General features: G+C 43.6%; 1 protein-coding gene across 1 annotated transcript in view; it reads right to left on the bottom strand.

The window, feature by feature from the left end:
• Positions 1-1650: 1650 nt before the first annotated feature.
• The window catches only part of GIMAP8 (GTPase, IMAP family member 8), a 33501-nt gene continuing 12088 nt past the window's right edge, over positions 1651-23063 (bottom strand). Inside the window, exons 2-5 of the mRNA XM_025379816.1 lie at positions 13443-14106; positions 9782-9827; positions 5995-6621; positions 1651-3947 (exon numbers count right to left, since the gene is read on the bottom strand). Coding sequence (XP_025235601.1) covers positions 3259-3947; positions 5995-6621; positions 9782-9827; positions 13443-14078 — 1998 coding nt within the window. The 5' untranslated portion in view covers positions 14079-14106 and the 3' untranslated portion in view covers positions 1651-3258. The remainder of the gene's footprint in view (positions 3948-5994; positions 6622-9781; positions 9828-13442; positions 14107-23063) is intronic.

The raw sequence follows: 23063 nt of genomic DNA, 5'->3' as shown, positions 1-23063 counted from the left end.
CATTGTTCACTGCATCAGGGTCTCTCAGCCTCGGGACTATTGACATTTTGGTCCAGATAACTCTTTGTTGTGGGGGACTGTCCTGTGCATCTTAGGATGTTCAGTAGCATCTCCGGACTCTATTTACCACATGCCAGTAGCACCCACTCCCTGTTGTGGCAACTAAAAATTTCTCCAGGAGGCTGGGCGCGGCGGCTCACGCCTGTAATCCCAGCACTTTGGGAGGCCAAGGTGGGCAGATCACAAGGTCAGGAGATCAAGACCATCCTGGCTAACACGGTGAGACCCCATCTCTACTAAAAATAAAAAAAAAATTAAAAATTAGCCGGGTATGGTGGCAGCACCTATAGTCCCAGCTACTAGGCAGGCCAAGGCAGGAGAATAGCCTGAACCTGGGAGGCGGAGCTTGCAGTGAGCCGAGATCGCACCACTGCACTCCAGCCTGGGCGACAGAGTAAGACTCCGTCTCAAAAACAAAACAAAACAAAAAATTCTCCAGGAATTGCCAAATGTCTTCTACAGGGCAAAACTGTTTCCAGTTGAGAACTAGCACATTACCTCAATGACGTCACATTTAAGAGGCAGGACAAGCAATAGATGCCCAGCATGATAGCGGCCTTGGTAAGGCACATATGTTTGAGAGAGCAGAATATCAATTCTGGACTTCCAGCTCAAGGAGAGTCTTCAGTGAGACATGGAGGATGTCAGCCAATTACTCCAGTGAGGAAGGGATGCCACTCTTGAAGGCTTTCACTTCAAAAAGAAACTTGCCATTCAGGTCCAAGGAATGCAGCTAGCTGGCAGCCTCCAGCTGCAACGCTGTCAGGCCCCACCTCAGCTTCTGAGCTGAAGCCATGCTTTCTCCAGCCAGTCCCCAGCCTAAAGCTGAGCACAGCAGAGCTCCTAGTGTCTGTCCAATGCAGGACTTGGCTGTTGATCTGTCTTTGCCCCAGAATTCCCTACTAAGCTGGCCTGGGCTTTGCCAGGCTCTCCCTGCCCAACTCAGCTCCTCCCCACTTTCCTCTTGCAAGTGTCCAGTCTAAATGACAGTCTGAAGGCTTTCCCTGACCAATTCTGCTTCTTCCCTCTTTTGTCTTCCATGGGCATTCCCCACAAATAAACCTCTTGTGTTCCTAACTCTTTCTCGGCATGTACTTCTCAGAGAAACTGACACAGCAGTATTGTCGCCCTGCTCAGACTCAGACCTAAAGAAAAACAGCAAGGTATGTTAGAGCCAACCTGTGAGAGGATGCCACATTGCTTAGCCCACACATCACCCGCCTTGTGCAGCTCCCAGTGTCACCTGCTCAGCCATAGGTAGCACACTGGGATTTGTTTCTGTCTTCAAGCAGATGGGAAACTCAGGGAAGAAGCACAAAATGCCTTTCAGACTTTATTCCTCCCATGTTTCTGGTTCCAATACTGGTTACATTTATTTGTCCTTGCTATAGTAAGATGTCCAGAGTGAAAGATAACTGAGCTGTCTGGGACCTGCCACCCAAATGGCTGTCACCCAGTCTAAATAAATGTCCTCAGGCACCAAAAATACAAAAACTTCACCTGAATCAAGGCATCTAAACATCTCAATTGTTTCTTCATGAAGGTATGCTCCTTCCCTAAATCAGAAAAATAGAAATCAGAAAGAGAATATGAATTCATAATCTGATTCGTCTTTATTATTTGATTCAACTAAATATATTTACACACTTTTTTTTAACTTTCCAACTTTTATTTCAGGTTCAAGGGGTACATGCACAGGTTTGTTACATGGGTAAGTTGTGTGTCACAAGGGTGTGGTGTACAGGTAATTTTGTCACCCAGGAAACCAGCATAACACCAAATAGGCAGTTTTTCAATCTTCACCCTCCTCTCACCCTCCACCCTCAAGTAAACCCTGGTGTCTATTGTTCCCTTCTTTGTGTCCATGGCACACACATTTTCTAGAAGTTATCATGTTAAGGGTTATATGGAATCCAAAAGTATTAATGGCAACGGTCCATGCTCTTTTAAATGGATTAATGTTGACAGTAACCTGATATTGTCGAGGGGAAGAAAATGGATGACAAAGATTATGCCCTCAAACGATGTACAAAGTGCTCAACATTTAAAACATCTTACCCTATATCTACCCAGAAGAAGGTTCCAGATTTCTCTTCACATATCACCCATCTCTCAAAATAATCTGCTCAGCCATGGAAAGAACACCACTGTCTTGAAACCAAGAAGCAAACTCGAGTGTAGAAGCCACATCCCAGTGCAAGTGGGACAGAAAGATAGAACAAAACTGGGATGTTGACACCCACAGACCCAGACTGCCTACTCCTTGGCTTCCTGACATGAGATACAGGAAGCCCCTGATGTTTTTAAACCATTATTATTGGAGTTCTCTGAGTTTTAACCTGTTTCCTAACCTCAGCAGAAAGAGAGGGAGAAAGAGAAACGCAATGGAGATTCCAATTAACCTTCTCTAGAGGAAATCTAGAACAACACTTAGAATTATAGAACTTCGCAAGATTCTCTGATTTTGGCAATCTTACTGTGCTTCAAATTTCTGTTCTAGTCTCTGTCACTGTGATAATTAGCAATAAAATCATTCAGAACCTCCATGACTCATGTCTGTTTCCTCAGGGACAGCCAGCAAGAGGAGACTATGTCCCACTTCACACCTAGGCGTGGAATGTAAAGAGCAGTAAGGAATAGCTACCATGTGAAGAAAGGAACACTCTAGCTCTGAGTCACATCCCAAAGGAGACGGGAGAGCTCAGGGAGCCAACAGCCCTGGACAACAGAGAGGCCCTCTGGAGTCTACTGCCCACTTCTGCCATGCCCAGGAGTGTGCTGAACGCTGCCCTGGTCTCATGTATCTGGATCCCCCGAGTTGTTGCATGACTATCTATATTCTGATGCCAGGTGGCCTCAGCCTTGATCACAGTGTCTATCCTGATTCCAACCTACCTACACAGGTGAGGTGATTCTTGTGACTTGATTCTACCTCTTATTATCAGCCTAATGTCTGAAACCTTTTTCCAGATTTCCCCAACTTGTATCTTCTCTCTCCGTTATAATCCCCTACTATTCACCCCCGCCTGCAATTTATTTATCTATCAATAGCTGATACATCACAAGGCGGGATGTATTTGCCTCTCAGGCCCTTAAAGCCATGAACCCTCTTCCCTTCCCACAAGTCATACCATGTCCCGCCCCTCCCCCCAACCTAAGGGTGTCTCTAACTGAAGAGATCCCAGGCACTTCGGCTACCTATGGTAACTTATCTTTTAAATTTTTAAGGAGTTTTTTGGCTTGGGACATTTCCTGGACATTTTTGGTTAGTTTGCTGACGTTCTCCTGTGTATGGGGATACCCGGACCACCCACTTTTCTTTCTCAGATTATTGACCATTGTTAAAAGAGCTTTCACCTGGGTTTCCTGGGCCTGGCCAGTTTCTTTGTTGTTAAAAGCACAATAACGCCGCTCACACTTTTTAATAATGTTCTTAAGGGCTTTGTTATCTGAGTTCCCGACGAAGTCTTCCAACTTCCCTGTCCCTAGGTCTTCCTTCCGGGTGAACAGCACAATCGTGTATTTCATAAAGTCTGCTCCAAAGATGGCCTCCAGTTGTGCCACCGCTGTTTTGTCCTCTTCAGTGAATCGTCCCAGCTGGAACACCAGGACAAAAAATGTGTCCCCTTTTTCACAGCAGGACAAACAGCGCTTGACCTCCTCTTCTAACTGGGATGGGTCCTTTTCGACATTCAGCATCTGGTTGAAGGAAGGAGTGTCCACAACCACCACCTCCTGTCCATCCCAGGTCCTTCTGCCACTCTGGCTGGTCTTGGTGACCGGCTGGGCCCGGAGCTGAGAGGTGAAGATGAGGCTCCCCAGGATAGAGTTCCCGGTCGCACTCTTCCCAGTCCCACTTCTCCCCACGAGGACAATGCTCAGGGTTTCTGTCAAAGGAAAGTGGGAAAGATTCGTGACCATGGGCTGATCTGAAATTGGATTTTAAAGTTATCCCATGAAGCAACATTATATCACTAAAACAAACAGGATGCTCAAACAGCATCAAGGCCTCCTTCTCACCCAAGCAGGGGGATCTCCAAACACGGGAATGACTTGAACCAGTTCGCTTAGTCTGTGGACTCACGGCAGGACTTGGACTACAGTCTCCATCCAGGGTTCATCCACCAATGTGGCACTGTTCCTATCACTGAATTGGCTCTGCTCCCTTTTTGCAGCACCTTCCAGACTCCCTGGCACCTGTGAGTGCCCCCTGACCTTCTTACTCTCTACTTCCCTCAGCCAGGTCCCGTGTACACATCTTATCCCTTTGTCTTCTGTTCCTGTTACAACTACATCTTCTCACTCCCAACTACTGCTAACTATAGCAACATCTCCTTACAGTATTTAAAGAATTATTCTGTAAAATTGACTTTCATGAAAAAGGAACTCTACATACCACTGATAGATTACCAGTTTCCTTAGTTATATAAAAATTCATTTCTCATTGAAACCACATTGAACTTAATTGCCTTTCACTGATGAGTCAAAGAAACTGCATGGTTATAATAATGAATATCCACTAACACTATTGGGTGTGTGGTGTCCATGATGGAGAAAGAGAAAGAATTTCCCTATAAATGGAATTTACAGATGCATAGAGACCTTACAATATGTGTTCTTTGCAGATTGTCCTTATGCTTTTGCACTTGCACTGTGACAGTCCAGTGCTCATTCAAGTCTCTTCATAGTTCTCTTCCATTATGAATTTCATATCAAATAGCTAATATCTACTTCAATGCAAAGGAGGAAGAAAGCACATCTCATGCTCTTCCTTCAAGGGGAAATTATTAACCTGTTTATCCTGAACCTTCAACTTCATAGTTATGCTCAGCAGATAAACAATAGCTTAATCTTCCAACACTCCCATATTTGTCATATATTTCAGTCCCTACTTCTGTATCTACAGAGGGTATGATTCTCATATACCTCTGAAATCCGACCTCACTCCCCATCCCATATTCTCTAATTCAATATTCTTAATATTCAATGTCTTAATCTTCAACGTTCTTGGAAGATTTCCTTTAGAGATGTGAACCCCCATCTCCACCAAGATTATTCTTTTTTGTCCCCTAACAAGTGACATGCTTAGCCTGACATCTTTGCTTCAGATTGCTGGTGTACTCTCTGGAATATCTTCCAGCTTTCTGCTCAGCCATTTAATCCCTACTCATTCTCTAAAACCTGTTTCAAATTGGGTTTTCTACACACAGCCTCTCCTGAATTTCCCACATATCTGTACTTCTAAAGGAGGGTTCAATAAGAAGATATGCTCCTTTGGGTTTTATACTCTTCCTGGATGAGGGTGTTTGAAGCAGAAAAAAAACCGGATGAGTAAGAATGGGAAGGACCTCAGCATAGGTAAACTGAACATGTAACACTAAGTGGGTGAGGAGTCCTTCTTAAGTAGTAAAAAGAGCAGTGTGCCAAGCTCTGGGCAACAGTACACTGTGGGGAAACAAAGGGTTGGAAAGCATCAGCTCCGTTCCTCAAGACCCACATCATCCAGTGGAAGAGATAGTAGGGATCATGAAAAAATTAAAGATCAGTTCAAGAGAATGCACATGGAAAGGCTCTAACTTCGGTACAATTTGAGAAGCAAAGAGAGAGAAAAGAGTTAGTGAATAGAACAGACCTGTCCTTCCTTTATTTTTCTGCCAGTTTCAATTTCTTTTCTTTTGTAATTCAACTTTTAGTTTAGGTACAGGTACATATGCACCATAGAATAATAGGCAGCCATAAAAAAAGAATGAAATCCTGTCCTTTGCAGTAACATAGATAGAGCTGGAGGCTGTCATCCTAAGCAAATTAACACAGAAACAGAAGACCTGTCCTTTTTATCTTCTCTATGCCTTTTAGAAAATAAAAAGTTATTGTATATTTTATACTTATTTTTAAATGATACATAAAAAATATATATTCTATTCACAGTTTTACCTTTTTCTCTGAAAACACAATGCTTGTTCCCATTCTGATGCACCATGCTCTCAATTTTTTCCAGGAGCTCGTCCACCTGCCTTTGCTCTTCTTCTCCTGTTGCCCGGTAGTTGAAGGCAATGTATCTGTTTTTACATTTCTGAATGAGACTATGGGGAGTTTCACTGCTCCTTCTTAAGACTGTATCTAGATCCTGATCCCCTAAATCTTCTTTCCTGGTAAAGAGTATGACCATGTACTCAAAGAATTTTTCTCCAAAACTGCTTTGGATGGTGTTCAGCACTGCCTCATCATTCTTAGTGTAAAAGCCCAGTGGTGTCACCAGCAGGAAGGCATGGGGGCCTGTACAGATGTGTTTTCTAACTTCTGAGCCAATGTTCTTTAAAGTTGAGATGTCCGGAGTATCAATGATCAAAACTTTCTTTTTTCTCCAGCTTCTGCTCTCAGACGAGAAGCTCTGGGTTACTGACCGCTCACTAAATCCGGTCTGAAAGGCCCGCCTCCCCAGAATGCTGTTTCCTGCTGCACTTTTTCCAGCACCGCGTTTCCCCACGAGGAGAACTGTCAGTTCTGATGTCCCCAGATCCTGCTCGGGTCCTGTGGACTGCAGCTGCCTCTCCCTTGGGCCTGTGGGACAAATGGACAGGTTCAGAGTCTCTTCCTGCAGTTGAATATGGATGTGGGCAGGTTTTATGATTTCTCATCCCGGCCAACTTGTATAGAGAATGGCAACAACACTGTAAACCAGCAGAACTCTACTCTTGGCCAGAGGCTCTCCATCGAGGTAAAAGCCACAAACAGGGGCAGGAGTGAACTAAAAGATATTCATGGAGCTTAAGATTCCCCAGGAACACAAACATGCCAACTTTGGCCTTCATTGATCTTGGTCCTCAGGGTTCCCCTCATTTTGTTATCAAAGGTAAGTACTGGGACCTACCAAAGGTAAGTACTTACCAAAGGTAAGTCCAGGGGCTAAGGCAGGAGCAGGGAGAATCTGATTTTCAAATGCCCCTTGGTGTTATAAAATCAAATACGCTCAGCAATTTAAAAAAAAAAAAGGTGAACTAGTGATATGCAATATAGATGGATCTCAAAAAACACGCTAAGTAAAAGAAGCAAGACACAAAAACTGCATACTATGTGATTCTATAATCTGAAGTTGAAGAACAGACCAAATTAATCTATGTTGATAGAAGTCTGGACAGTGTTTCTCTTTGGTGAGGGGCAGTAAGAATCTCTAAGAAGATAGAAATGCTCTATAGCTTTATCTAGATGGGGACCCCATACATATAGATATAGAAAAAGGTATCAAGCTGTTTATTTAAGATTTGTGCATTTTACTCTGTGTAAATCGTACCTCAATAAATTGCTGTAAAAACCTGCAAACCTGCACCCTACAACTATCTCTCCACACATCCCCTGGCTGAGGCAGCATCAACAGCAGACCCATGTACTGAGCAAAAGGGAGAGTCAGCAACTGCAGAGAGCTTTCTCTGAGGCTGAGTCATCAACAGCCTTCATGGGAAGGGTCTGAGCAGCAAGTTGGGAAGGTGGGATGGACACAGCATCAAAGGCCCTTGCTGTGTTGCCTTGGAAAACTTACTGCTTTGCGAATCTGTTTCCATGTTGGTAGAACGGGAATCTAATGCCCACACTGAGGTTCAAAAGACTAAAGGAAACAGCACCTGTAAAGCCCTTAGGACCTGACTGTTACGGAAGTGTGCATGGAAGGCTTCACAGGTAAGGAGGAACTTGAGTCAGGCCTGGAAGCACCCCTCCCTCCCTCACACTCCCCACCCCTTTCCTTTACAGCCTTCAGGACTTTTGCCCATATGATAGCACTTTCTTTGCCTCCCGTCCTAACTCCTGCTGGCTAATTGGGTTCCTGTGCAAATACAACTTCTTCAAGAGACCTTCACCTAAATTGCTCCCTGCAAAACCATACAAATTAGCTGCCATGTGTAATTCCTCTATTCTTACCAAAATAATAATTTTATATTTATTTCAAATATGGACTCTCTTCAATTTGGAGAGACCATACAGTGCAGTGGTTAAAAGTAGGAGTGAGAAGGTATAATAAGTAACCCTTGAGAGCCAGGAGCTGGTCTGGCCTCCACAGCAAGGCCATGGCACCCTCCTGTCTCTCATCCACAGTATTGCAGAAAATCAGACACAAGTCTGTGGAAGACTCGTGTCTTCCACAACCACTCTACAATCATGTCTGAGCACACAAAAACAACAGCATTGCCTAAACGTCCCCTGCCCTGGCTAAATAGATGACAGCTTCCTCCTGAGAGCTGTAGCCTCGCTCCACCCTTGTCACTTTAGACAGAAGAATTATTCAAACACTTCATTGTGGAACTACCCCCCACTTCCTAAGAGCATCCATCCCGGAGCAAAGTCCCACTTCCCGGAACCTTCCTCAAAATCATCTAACAGGAGCCCACATCCTATAAAAAGTCCTTCCCAGCCCCGTCTTTCTGACATCCCTGTGACTCCCCATGGTGTGCTGGGCCCTCACTGCCACAGGTCAATAAAGGCACTTTTGTTCAGTCACATGTGTGTTCCGGGGGGTCTTGGCCAAAGGTCATTGCCAGAATTTTGAAATCCTTCTGCCTGAGTACACGTATTTCTGGCTGAGTGCACTCAGCTGTGAAATGAGGATGAGGCTCACAACATCTTCTTTACAAGATTGTTATGAGAATTGAACTGTGTATTTTAAGAGGATTATATATGAATATGCTATGAAGATTGAATTACATGTATATAAAAGTTATTTCCCAGGACATAATGTCAGCTGCAATTTTTGTTTTTTTTTTTTTTGAGACAGGGTCTTGCTCTGTTGCCCAGACTGGAGCGCAGTGGCATGATCTCAGCTACTGCAACCTTGTGCTCCCAGATTCAAGTGATTCTCATGTCTCAGCCTCCCGAGTAGCTGAGACGACAGGCATGCACCACCATGCCTGGCTAATTTTTGTATTTTTAGTAGAGACAGAGTTTTGCCATGTTGGCCAAGCTGGTCTAGAACTCCTGGCGTCAAGTGTTCCACCCACTGGGCCTCCCAACATGCTGGGATTACAGGCATGAGCCAATGCACCCAGCCTCAGCTGCAATTATTATCAATACTATTAAAATTATGATTTTATTATTTGGGAGATTTTCACGAGGAAAAGGATCTTATCTATCTTATTCGTGACTGGATACTCAGAGCTCTCACAGGGCTGACCCAGAAATAACCCACAAATCCATCAGTAAAGGCATGGTTGCATTGGTTGTGTGTGTCCACGTTGTGAAACGAACTGCATCTACTAAATAGAAAAAGGTAGATCTATACATATTGACTTATGCAGATGTGCAGGATCTATCATTACTGGCAATCGTCACGTGAATACTGCACCCCATCAGAGAATTCTCCAAGTTGGTGTTGTCCATGAAGGAGCGATTTCTGCTTTCCTAAGAGGAGTCAAAACTTGGGTAGGGCCGGATCCAAGGCCAAAAAGAAGAGTCTGAGTTAGGAAAGAAGACACAAGAGGCAAGCCCAGCTCTGTAACCCTTCAGAAAAGTCCAAGGACACCCTCGCTGGGACCAGGAACTTTGCTGGTGCTATACCTACTCACAAGTGTTAGGAGTTTCCTGGGGGACAGGTTGCAGGAACCAACCTCAGCTAGGTCCCCAGGGTGAATTTTTGTTCTGGTTTATATGGATAATGTTTCCACTTCACTTTGGCTGCAGAATGCATTCAAAAGAATACAAGCGTGAGCTTAATGTTTCTTAAAGATCAACTTACCATGTGGCTTGTCTCCCTCTTGAGATGCAGCTTCATTTACACAATCCTAGAAAATAAAGGAACAAAATAGTGCACACAGATCTAAAACTTAATCTTCCACAAACTTAAAAAAAAAGGGGGGGGGCAGAGTGATCTGTTGAGTCAGATGTGGTCAAATCAAGGCCCTGGTCATGGTCTTTGTTGCTCTTTGTGGACCTGTCCACAATGGCATTGGATCCTTAGATCCCCTGAGGCTGCTATGACTGGTTCTCGGAGAAGGTGATGTTTCCAATGTCTCCTTCCCTCACTACTCCCAGTATGGGAAGGAAGCTTCTTCTAACCTGGGGTTAATTGTCCAATATAATTTGGAATCCTGTCCCCACCCCGCCAAGTCTGGCCAATGGAAACAACAGGATAGAGAACCAAACACATAACTGACATCCCCTTCTCCTGCCTGGGGAATCCTTATACTTAGTTCCAAAATATTTATTGTTGTGGAATCAAGAAAGGAGGTGAAAAAACAGTATGCAATCTCGATGAACCTGCTAGTCTTAGAAGCTTCCTAGACTTCGTTTTAACCTTATCTTTGTTAAACCTTCATGCCAGCCAAGGAAACCTTCCCTCTGCTTTCTTGCCTGGCTTTGCCCAATATCATTGATACCCTCAACCATCCCTCTCCCTGCATCCTCTCTATTTAGCTGTCATTATCAGATTTCTTTTTTTTTTTTTTTTTTTTTTTTTTTTTTTTTTTTTTGAGACGGAGTCTCACGCTGTCGCCCAGGCTGGAGTGCAGTGGCGCGATCTCTTGCTCACTGCAAGCTCCGTCTCCCGGGTTCACGCCATTCTCCTGCCTCAGCCTCCTGAGTAGCTGGGACTACAGGCGCCCGCCACCGCGCCCAGCTAATTTTTTTTTTGTATTTTTAGTAGAGACGGGGTTTCACTGTAGTCTCGATCTCCTGACCTTGTGATCCGCCCGCCTCAGCCTCCCAAAGTGCTGGGATTACAGGCGTGAGCCACCGCGCCCGGCCTATCAGATTTCTTTAACCTTACATAGCCCAGTTCAAATTCTTTAATGTTCTCCAAATGCAAAAGATCGTTACGAGGTAAATGCCCATAATATAAAAATTAATGATCTTTGCATTCCCACTCCACCAGAAAAGTAACAGTTGTTAACTGGTATATATCCTTCTCTCTTTTTCTATGTTCATACAAATACGTACAAGCATACATGAACATATGGAGATTTATTAAGTTATTCGTTCTATAATCTGCTTAACAATGCATTCTGTACATCTGTAAAAGTCAATATAGATAGAACTACATCATTCTTTAAGTAGATAGAATTTATTCCATAGTACGGACATGCATAACTGATGTAACCATCTTTTGATTGATCAATCTTCAGGTTATTTCTGGTTTTACTGTTTCAAATGATGTTGTGCTAACTATTCTTGTACATCTATCTTTATGTATACTAATTTTTTTTTTTTATTTCCAGGGCATAGAGTCCTCAAACTATGACTCTGACTCAGTCTCTGGGTTGTTAAAGTTCTTAATGATTCCTTAATTTATTTAATCCTCAGGCATTTTCATAATCATAATAATAACAGCATAATTACTGAACACCTACCAAGTTTCAAGCATTTGTTAACAACTTTGTAAGCATTTCATTTAATTCTCAGAGCAATTCCTGACATACATGTGATTATTATCTCTGCTTTACAGAAGACAAAACTAAGATGCTGTAGTCGACAAAACTAAGATGCTGTAGTCAACAAAACTACAGTTATGATTTCTTCTGCCCTCATGGAGTTGGTAGGGAGACAACCAGTGAAATCACTTGATATGGTGGTGACATTGCCATGAGGAAAGGAAACTGTGGGGCTCATTCCAAGGCCTGAGAGCCAGGATGGTCAGGGAGGACTCCCTGAGGAAGTGACTTTTAGCTGATGCAGATGGAGAAATAAAAGGAAACCTGGTACAGGGTGGGAGGGGGGAGAGGAAGAGTCAGTGCAGAGAGAATCGCAGGCTTGAGACTCAGGAGTGGATGTGAGTGTAACTCAGGGGAAAACAGGAAGGCCAGCAGGGCCAAGGCATAGACAGCAGAGCACAGGGCAAGGAGTCAAGCCACATTGAGGATTCTGAACTTTACCTTACGATCAGCAGGAAGTCACTGGACTATGTTAAACAAGAGGGTTTCATTGTAGGAAACTTACTACATGCCCATTCTTCTCTCTACTGACATCCCTGTTCCATGCAGCCCTCAAGGAAGAGACAGATTGTCACAGAGGAGGGAGCACTCAGGCTAGGAGATAAGAGAGCAAGTGTCGTCAGCTCTCTTGAGCCTCAGTTTCCTCATGTGTAGAGCATCTCTCCATAGGGTTGTCACGAGGGCTTAATTAATTCACGTCTGTGTCTGGAATTTAATGGGCATTCAGTAAATGATTTCCCTCTTATTTCTATGCTGCTTGGGCTTATTACTCTTCCCTCTGAACAGTCTCTCTCTGACCTGAATGTCCCCCGGGCTCAGCATGTGCCTGCTGTACACCCTCTGGGGCTTCCCCTTGCCGAATCCTCTGTGCTAGCATCCCCCTCACACTCAGCCGGGAGCGCTTTGTTTCTTATGCATCAGCCACTCCAGTTGAAGTGTAAGCACCTCTAAGGCACAAGACTGCATTTTTGTGTCTTCCTTAGTTACAAATACATTTTCCTTTCACGTCAAAAGCTTAAATAAAATCTCACCCTGGCTGTAATGTGTGAGATGGATTGCGGGATAAAGCCCAAGAATACATGAGGAGAAAATAATTACGTTAAAATAGTATAGGCAAGAAATGATGTAGGCTTGGACCAGGTGGTGGGAGTGGGATGGAGAGAAGCAGGTGGATTCTGGGTATATTGATCCCGCAAGACCTGATGATTTCTTGGCTCTCCAAGGAGAGCTACCAGGGTAGCAGAGCTGACATTGGGGTGTGTGAGTACAAAGAGCATGGTGAACATCACAGCCCTTTTCTGAAGTATGAAGGAAAAATCTTATAGATTTAAGAGAGAAAATAAAAAATGTGGACATGTTAAGTGTGAGAAAGTATAAGAGAGACAAGTGGAGATCTCCAGCAGCAATTGTGTGAAGCAAGAAGAACTCAGAGGACAGATTTGGACTAGAGTTACTACTCATTTGAAAACCATTAGTAGTAGATGAAGTTCAATGCCATAAAAGTGTGGGATCATCTGAGAAGAGAGTACAAAGAATTGAGGAAGGCCAGAACCAAGCCCTGAGGATGTTCATTGTTAGAGGTCAGAGATAAGAGAAGGACTCATCGATCTTTGGAATAGCCAGAAAAAGAGGGAAAAACAAACAAACAAACAAACAAGGAGAGGGCAATTATATTGAAGTCAGGGGAAGAGAGAGTCTAACAAATCATTGTGTTGAATAATATGAGGGAACAAGTAAGATAAAGGCTTAAATTTGTCCATTAATTTGCTAACAAAGCCTAAAGTCCTCAGGCTGATACTTAAAGTACCCTACAGTCTGATACCTCTTAATCCTGCAAATTATGTATAAATACCTTATTAAACAAAACCCATGTTCTGTCACACAATGCAATATTTCATTTATTTGTACCCATTTTCATCCCACTAGATTCAGCAACATAGAAATCTTTCAAGATATTAACAACATTCTTACTTGAAACCTGCTGCCTTCAGTTTTGAAGTTCACACGATAGGGTCCTCCGTTCATATTCACCAAACACTCAACCTTACAAAGGAGATCGGACACCTGGGTGATCCGCTCATCCTTACTCTCGGCCTTGTTGTTGAAAATGCAGTATCGGCCCTCACAGTCTTGAACCAACTGCTTGAGAGATTTGTTGTTTTCAATGAAATCTTGCAGCAAGTCATCCCCCAAATCATCCTTCCGGGTGAAGACAATAATGATGTGCCTCCTGGCTTCAGCTCCAAACACTTGTTGGATGCCCGTGACTGTTTCCTCATCCTCCCTGGTGAAATGGCCGATGGCAATTACCAAGAGCAGAGCATGGAGGCTGGGGGCAGAGAGCTCCAAGCAGCGTTGGATGTTGCGTTGCTTGTCTTCAGCACAAGCTATTGAGGAGAAAAGGTCAGGGGTGTCAATGACCACAATCTTCCTTTCTCTCAGGACCTGACTCTCTCTCTGGCACATTTTGGTCACTATCTGATCACTGAACTTGGACTTGAACACATCTTTGCCCAGAATGGCATTTCCTGTGGCACTTTTTCCCGAGCGGCATTTCCCTAGGAGGAGGAGCCGCAATTCAGACATCTGGCAGCTCTGCTCCGACATGCTTTCCTGACACAGGCTCCCGCTGGTTCTGTTGGGACAGAAAGCAACACATTAATGTTCAACTCCCACACAGAGTGGACAGGAGAACAGCAAGAAAAGACATTCTCTTTTTGACTCAAATTGCCGCCAATGAATTTGAGCTACTGAAGTGCTAGACCCAGACTAGATTAGAACAAGAAACGCTTTCCCAGGATCTTCCTGTTCCATCTCTGAGACAAACCTAGAGACCTCTTTTAGTTCCTTGAATTTTTTTTTTACCATTGGGAGCCACAAGGAGCCAGATATGTCAGAAACCATAGTAAATAAGCATGTTTCAAAGTTGAAGGAAATCTCATAATTAATAGTAATGGTCAGATGTTTAAAACATACAGATCTCTGGGACCCAACCTAGACCTATTAAATCAGAATCTCAAAGGATGGAGCTTAGAAATCTGTATTCATCAAATGTCACAGTAATTCTAATGAGTGATAGCCAAGTTTGGGAAGTGTTGCCCTATAAAATGCAATGAAGTAGAAATGTCTAGAGCATACAAGCAAATATAATGTATGGTATACATGATACTCTGAAAGTACTGTCACAGAAGACAAACTAGAAAACTTCGTCTGTGGGACTCATGATGCACCCAGTGCCAGGTGAAGTTAACAGAGAAGCATGATGTGGTGGGTATGACCATGGTCTTGAACTCTGACCTGGTTCACCTTCTGCTCTGCACCCATTAGCTGATCTGTAGAGGCCACTTAACCATTCTGAGACTCAGTGTCCTAATCCATAAGATAGAAGTGGTATCACCTACTTCAAGGATATTTTTATAAAACTCAAATGAGATGACACATGAGAAAGTACCTTGCAAGTTTCTACATATTACCTAAATGCAAAGTGGTACTATTTCAGTATATAGATAGTGCTGCTTAGATTTAATTTTCTCCCTGCAAAGGCTTCCACCTGCCAGGCAAGTCAAGTCCAAAACCCTTGAGCTAATGTGCCAAGCTCTTTGCGTCTGTTTCCAGCCCACAGATTCAGCTCTACTTGTAGCCACTCTCCTCAACACACTGTATGCTCCAGTCAAGTGAACTATTCATCTGTATTTATTTATTCAGGCCCCACCTTGTTTGACATATGTTTTGAGCTGATTTGCTGTAACTGTTCAATCATCCTGCCTTGCACAATTTCTTCCGGATTGCCCAAGAGTCACTGACCTGAAATCAAGTGAGGCCTGGAAATGCATGGCAAAACTGCTGCTGCGAGGAAACAACTCCCCTCTACCATAATCACAGGTTTTCCCTTTAGGGCACATCAGCAATTAGCTGTGATTCCCACACAGGGTTACACCAGCGATCCTGTGTTCCTCTCCTTAAAAACTTAGTTTCCAAGACTGCAAACCTGGCCATAATGCCCTCCCCTGTGAGGGTTTACCTATGCAGATCTACAAGAGAGTGACTCTCCCTATGAAACCTTCGTACAGCACCCTCTTGGATGGCCACCCCTCCAGGGTCCATGGTGAAGTCAGAAAGTTCTTCATGTTATTTCACACCCTTGGGCAGTGTCTCTGCCCCTTGATGGGTTCCTTCCTCTTCCCACCAAGCCTGCTCCAGCATCCTTTTTGCACTTGTATGAAAAGACTGAACAACAACAAATAAAACTCAGAGATGCAGCAAGCAGATAAGAAGAATGTGACACACATGAGGACAATGTTGTGGGAGCCCAGGGAGGAGTCAGCACTGGGGACAGATTGGTACCACTCCATAAAAACTGCTCCAGCAGAGAGCAAAGATCCCTTAGCTGCCAGTTCACAATGTGCTTATACTCATTATCTGATCACTCTGCACCATAACCTCTTCATTCTTTGTATTTTTCTGATTATGAAGTTTGGTGTTTATTCTACAGAATTTGGTATATTCTGAAAATTTTAAAGAAAAAAATCTGGCTCCATCTATGGCTCCATCATACATAAGTAGCATTTGTTAAAATATGCATATAACGTCTTTTCTTTTTTTTTCTGTTTTAGAGACAAGGTCTGTCTCTGTTGCCCAGGCTGTTGTGTAGTGGTGGGATCACAGCTCACTGTATCCTCAACCTTCTGGGTTCAAGTCATCTCCTGCCTCAACCTCCAGATTATCTAGAACTACAGGCACACACCACCATGCCTAACTACTTTTTTAAAATCTTTTGTAGAGATGGGGTCTCCCTATGTTGCCCAGGTGGGTCTCAAACTCCTGACCTCAAGCAATCCTCCAGCTTTGGCCTCACAAAGTGTGTGTTGGGATTACAGACATGAGCCACCATGTCCAGCCCATAATTTCCTCATACACACATATATTTGCATCATCTAGCAATAACTTCTCTCATAAAATATATTTTCATTAAATAAGAATAACATATTCCTTAAAATAAGTTGGAAAATAAACAAAATGATGATTGGAAAGTGATCTGCCATCTGCAAAGAATCATATCAATTTGTAGTGTTTTTATTACATGTAAATGAGCATTTTAGGTTTTTTTCCATTTTATCATACTTATATGTATGTGTCCATCTGAAGCTAATGTAAACTCTGTATGAGGAAAGTTTACCCTAGAAATTACTCCAAATATTGAAAATAACAAGTAGTAGTAAAATAATTTACTTTACCCTGCCTATCACAGCTGCCACTGATACCCATACACACTGCCCAGGGGCCCAGGTTCCAGTCAGCCCAGCCCACTACTGTCACCATCATGGCCCATGCATGCCACTTGGGGCTCTAAGGGCTGGCCCACCACTGCTACTGGCACTGCTAGTGCCACATACATCATCCAGGGGCCCAAGGACTGACCCACCAAATCTGCTGCTGTGGCCAACACACACCACCTGAGAGCCCCAATACTGGCCGACATGGGTCCTCCACCTGCCACTATCAGTGTTTGTATATGCCACCCAGAGGACTGACTACTGACCCACATAGCGCATAGCCACCAATACTGGTGCCCATGTGCATCATCCAGGGTCCAAGGGTGAGCCCACTTGGTATCTCTGTCCCCAGGAAAACCTTACCACAGCCTTCACTAACAACCACAGGCTAAACCACTGAGGAACTTGCAGACATCACTGACATTGATTACAGTCAGAGAAATCATATGAAGACTACACTCCTGCACCTACCCAAAATCAAAGCCAAAGCACCCTACCCAATCAACACTAGAGATACATGTACAGAAAAAACTCTTTCCCTATGAAAGCCAATGCATAAAATTGAAAGAAGCAACTGTTACACCAGATGCACAGACTGCAAAAACTCAAGAAACATTAAAAAGCAAGGGAACATAGTATCTCCAAAGGAACGCAGTAATTCTCTAGTAACAGATCCCAAAGAAAAGAAAATCTTGGAATGCTTGAAGAGGAATTCAAAATAGTGATCTTAAGGAACATCAACAATATAAAAGAGAACACAGATTGACAATACAAAAAAATCAGAAAAAAAAAATTCATGATCTGAATGAGAAATTCAATAAAGAGATAGATACTATTTTTTTAAAAAAGAGAAGAACCAAATGGAAATCCTGGACCTGAATAATTCAATGAACAAAATATATAACCAAGAGCTTCAAAAAGAGACTAGATCAAGCAGAAGAAAGAATTTCTGAACTTTAAGGCAGGTCTTTTAAAATAATTCAGTCTGAAAAAAAAACTCTTTTAAGAATAAAGAAAGCCTATATGACACATGGGACACCATAAAGTAAACAAATACTTGAATTTTGAGAGTTCCAGAAAGAGACAAGATGGGAAAAGTCATAGAAAATCTATGTAATAAATAATAGCTGGAAACTTCCAAAGTATTGTGAGAGATATAGACATTCAGATACAGGAAACTTAAGATTCTCAAATAGTTTCAATCCAAAAACATCTTCTCTGAAGCATATTGTAGTCAAATTGTCAAAAGTCAAAGACAAAGAGAGAATTCTAAAAACAGCAAGAGAAAAGTGTCAAGTCACATTTAAGGGAATCTCCATCAGACTAACACCATGTTTTATTAGCAGAAACCTTGCAGGTCGGGTGAGAATGGGATGATATATTCAAAGTGCTGGAAAAAAATTTTTTTGGCCAAGAATACTATACCCAGCAACACTATCCTTCAGAAATGAGGGAGAAATAAAGCCTTTCCCATACAAGCCAAAACTAAGGTAATCTGTTACCACTGGACCAACCCTATAAGAAATGCTTAATGGAGTCCTACTTCTGAAAGTGAAAGGACAGTATCTACCACCATGAAAATACACAAAGTGTAAAACTCATTGGTAGAGCAGATATACAAATGAGAACAAGAAAGGGATCAAATGTTATTACTATAGAAAACCACCAAATTTCAAGGATAAACAATAAGAGTAAAATAAAGGAACAATGTGTCAGGCCTCTGAGCCCAAGCTAAGCCATCATATCCCCTGTGACCTGCACATATACATCCAGATGGCCTGAAGTAACTGAAGATCCACAAAAGAAGTGAAAATAGCCTTAACTGATGACATTCCACCATTGTGATTTGTTTCTGCTCCACCATAACTGATCAATGTACTTTGTAATCTCCCCCACCCTTAAGAAGTTTCCTTATAGTCTCCCCCACCCTTAAGAAGGTTCTTTGTAATTCTCCCCACCCTTGAGAATGTACATTGTGAGATCCATCCCTGCCTGCAAAACATTGCTCCTAACTCCACTGCCTATCCCAAAACCTATAAGAACTAATGATAATCCCACCACCCTTTGCTGACCCCTTTTTCAGACTCAGTCTGCCTGCACCCAGGTGAAATAAACAGCCTTGTTGCTCACACAAAGCCTGTTGGTGGACTCTCTTCACATGGACGCATGAGACATTTGGTGCTGAAGACCTGGGTCAGAGGGACTCCTTCAGGAGACCAGTCTTCTGTCCTCATCCTCACTCCGTGAAGAGATCCACCTACGACCTCAGGTCCTCAGACCAACCACCCAAGGAACATCTCACCAATTTCAAATCAGGTATGCAGTCTTTTCACTCTCTTCTCCAGCCTCTCTCGCTACCCTTCAATCTCCCTGTCCTTCCAATTCCAGTTCTTTTTCCTCTCTAGTAGAGAGAAAGGAGACACATTTTATCCATGGACCCAAAACTCCGGCGCCAGTCATGGACTCAGGAAGATAGTCTTCCCTCGGTGTTTAATCACTGCGAGGATGCCTGCCTGATTATTCACCGACACTCCATGGGTGTCTGATCACCAAGGGGACACCTGCTTTGGTCATTCAGCCACATTCCCTTAGTGGCAAGTCAATTGCACAGATACCTGCTTTGGCTGCTCCCCACCCCGTTCTCCTTGTCTCTACTTTTCTCTTTAAACTTACCTCCTTCACTATGGGCAATCTTCCACCCTCCATTCCCTCTTCTTCTCCCTTAGCCTGTGTTCTCAAGAATTTAAAATCTCTTCAAGTCTCGCCTGACCTAAAATCTAAGCATCTCATTTTCTTCTGCAACACTGCTTGACTCCAATACAGACTTGACAATGGTTCTAAATGGCAAAAAAATGGCACTTTTGATTTCTCCATCCTATAAGACCTAGATAATTTTTGTCAAAAAATGGACAAATGGTCTGAGGTGCCTGATGTCCAGGCATTCTTTTACACATTGGTCCCTCCCTAATCTCTGCTCCCAATGTGACTCATCCCAAATCTTTCTTCTTTCTCTCCTGTCTGTTCCTTCAGTCTCCACCCCAGTTCTGAGTCCTTTGAATCCTTCTTTTCTATGGACTCATCTGACCTCTCCCCTTCTCCCCAGGCTGCTCCTTGCCAGGCCGAGCCAAGTCCCAATTCTTCCTCAGCCTCTGCTCCCCCACCGTATAATCCTTCTATCACCTCCCCTCCTCACACCCAGTCTGGCTTACAGTTTCGTTCCGCAGCTAGCCCTCCCCCACCTGCCCAACAATTTACTCTTCAAGAGGTGGCTGGAGCTAAAGGCATAGTCAAAGCTAATGCTCCTTTTTTCTTTATCCAACCTCTCCCAAATCAGTTAGCATTTAGGCTCTTTTTCATCAAATATAAAAACCCAGCCCAGTTCATTGCCCATTTGGCAACAACTCTTAGATGCTTTACTGCCCTATAACCCAGAGGAAGGCCGTCTTATTCTCAATATGCATTTTATTACCCAATCCACTCCTTACATTAGAAAAAGCTCCAAAAATTAGATTCCAGCCCTCAAACCCCACAATAGGACCTAACTAACCTTGCCTTCAAGGTGTATAATAATGGAGTAAAGGCAGCCAAGTAGCAATGTATTTCTGAGTTACAGCTACTTGCCTCCGCTGTAAGACAACCCACAACCACGTCTCTAGCATACAAAAACTTCAAAACATCCAAGCCACAGCTCCCAGGGGCTCCTTCAAAACATTCTCATGGACTTTGCTTCACATGCCAAAAGCCTGGTCACTGGGCCTCAGAATGCCCACAGCCTGGGATTCCTCCTAAGCCATCCCTTGTCTGTGCAGGACCCCACTGGAGGTCTGACTGTCCAACTCACATCGCCACTGCTCCTAAACCCCTGGAGCCCAAACCCAGTGTTCCTTGGCTGACTCCTTCCCAAATCTCCTTGGCTTAGTAGCTGAAGACTGACACTGCCTGATCACCTTGGAAGCCCCCTGGACCATCACAGATGCCAAGCTTCAGGTAACTCTTAGAGTGGAAGGTAAGTCCATCCCCTTCTTAATCAATACGGGTGCTACCCACTCCACATTACCTCTTTTCAAAGGCCTGTTTCCCGTGCCTCCATAACTGTTGTGGGTGTTGATGGCCAGGCTTCTAAACCTCTTAAAACTCCCAACTCTGGTGCCAACTTGGACAATACTCTTTTAAGCACTCCTTTTTAGTTATCCTCACCTGCCCAGTTCCCTTATTAGGTCGAGGCATTTTAACTAAATTATCTGCTTCCCTGACTATTCCTAGGCTACAGCCACATCTCATTGCCACCCTTTTCCCCAGTTCAAAGCCTCCTTCGCATCTTCCTCTCCTATCCCCACACTATAACCCACAAGTATAGGACACCTCTACTCCCTCCCTGGCAACTGATCACATGCCCATTACTATCTCAGTAAAACTTAATCACCCTTACCTGACTCAATGCCAATATCCCATCCCACAGCAGGCTTTAAAAGGATTAAAGCCTGTTATGACTCACCTGTTACAGCATGGCCTTTTAAAGCCTATAAACTCTTACAATTCCCCCATTTTACCTGTACAAAAACCAGACAAATCTTACAAGTTAGTTCAGGATCTGCGCCTTATCAACCAAATTGTCTTGCCTATCCACCCCAAAGTGCCAAACCCATATACTTTCCTATCCTCAATACCTCCCTCCACAACCCCTCCACGACCCATTATTCTGTTCTGGATCTCAAACATACTTTCTTTACTATTCCTTTGTATCTTTCATCCCAGCCTCTCTTCTCTTTCACTTGGACTGACCCTGACACCCATCAGGCTCAGCAACTTACCTAGGCTGCACTGCAGCAAGGCTTTGTGGATAGCCCCCATTACTTCAGTCAAGCCCAAATTTCTTCCTCTTCTGCTACCTATCTCAGCATAATTCTTCATGAAAACACATGTGCTCTCCCTGCTGATCGTGTCCAGCTAATCTCCCAAACCCCAACCCCTTCTACAAAATAATGACTCCTTTCCTTCCTAGGCATGGTTAGGTACTTCCGCCTTTGGATACCTAGTTTTACCATCCTGACTAAACCATTATGTAAACTCACAAAAGCAAACCTAGCTGACCCCATAAATCCTAAATCCTTTCCCCACTCCCCTTTCCATTCCTTAAAAAACAGCCCTAAAAGCTGCTCCCACACTAACTCTCCCTAACTCATCCCAACTTTTTCATTACACACAGCCAAAGTGCAGGGCTGTGTGGTCAAAATTCTTACACAAGAGTCAGGACCACACCCTGTAGCCTTTCTGTCCAAAAAACTTGACCTTACTGTTTTAGGCTGGCCTCCACCCCCATGACTGTATCTCTCTAATCCACCTGGCATTCACTCGATTTCACCATATTTCCTCCTTTCCTGTTCCTCACCCTGATCATACTTGGTTTATTGATGGCAGTTCCACCAGGCCTAATTGCCATTCACCAGCAAAGGCAGGCTATGCTATAGTATCTTGCACACCTATCATTGAGGCTACTGCTCTGCCCCTCAACCCACTACCTCTCAGCAAGCCAAACTCATTGCCTTAACTCAAGCCCTCACTCTTGCAAAAGGACTATGCATCAATATTTATACTGACTCTAAATATGCCTTCCATATCCTGCACCACCATGCTGTTATATGGGCAGAAAGAGGTTTCCTCACTACACAAGGGTCCTCCATCATTAATGCCTCTTTAATAAAAACTCTTCTCAAGGCCACTTTACTTCTAAAGGAAGTTGTAGTCATTCACTGCAAGGGCCATCAAAAGGCATTAGATCCCATCACTCAGGGCAATGCTTATGCTGATAAGGTGGCTAAAGAAGCAGCTAATGTTCCATCTTTTATCCCTTATGGCAGTTTTTCTCCTTCTCATGGGTCACTCCCACCTACTCTCCCACTGAAACTTCCACCTATCAATCTCTTCCCACATAAGGCAAATGGTTCTTGGACCAAGGAAAATAATCTACTTCCAGCCTTACAGGCCCATTCTATTCTGTCGTCATTTCAAAACCTCTTCCATGTACATTACAAGCCTGCCTCTTAGAACCTCTTATTTCCTTTCTACCATGGAAATCTATCCTCAAGGAAATCACTTCTCAGTGTTCCATCTGCTATTCTACTACTCCTCAGGGATTGTTCAGGCCCTCTCCCTTCCCTACACATCAAGCTCGGGGATTTGCCCCCACCCAGGACTGGCAAATTGACTTTACTCACATGCTTCAAGTCAGGAAACTAAAATACTAGGTAGACACTTTCACTGGATGGGTAGAGGCCTTTCCCACAGGGTCTGAGAAGGCCCCACGGTCATTTTTTCCCCT

This window comes from Theropithecus gelada, chromosome 3 (assembly GCF_003255815.1).
Source record: "Theropithecus gelada isolate Dixy chromosome 3, Tgel_1.0, whole genome shotgun sequence".
Classification (NCBI taxonomy): Eukaryota; Metazoa; Chordata; class Mammalia; order Primates; family Cercopithecidae; genus Theropithecus; species Theropithecus gelada.
This window is presented reverse-complemented; position numbering and strand designations above follow the sequence as displayed.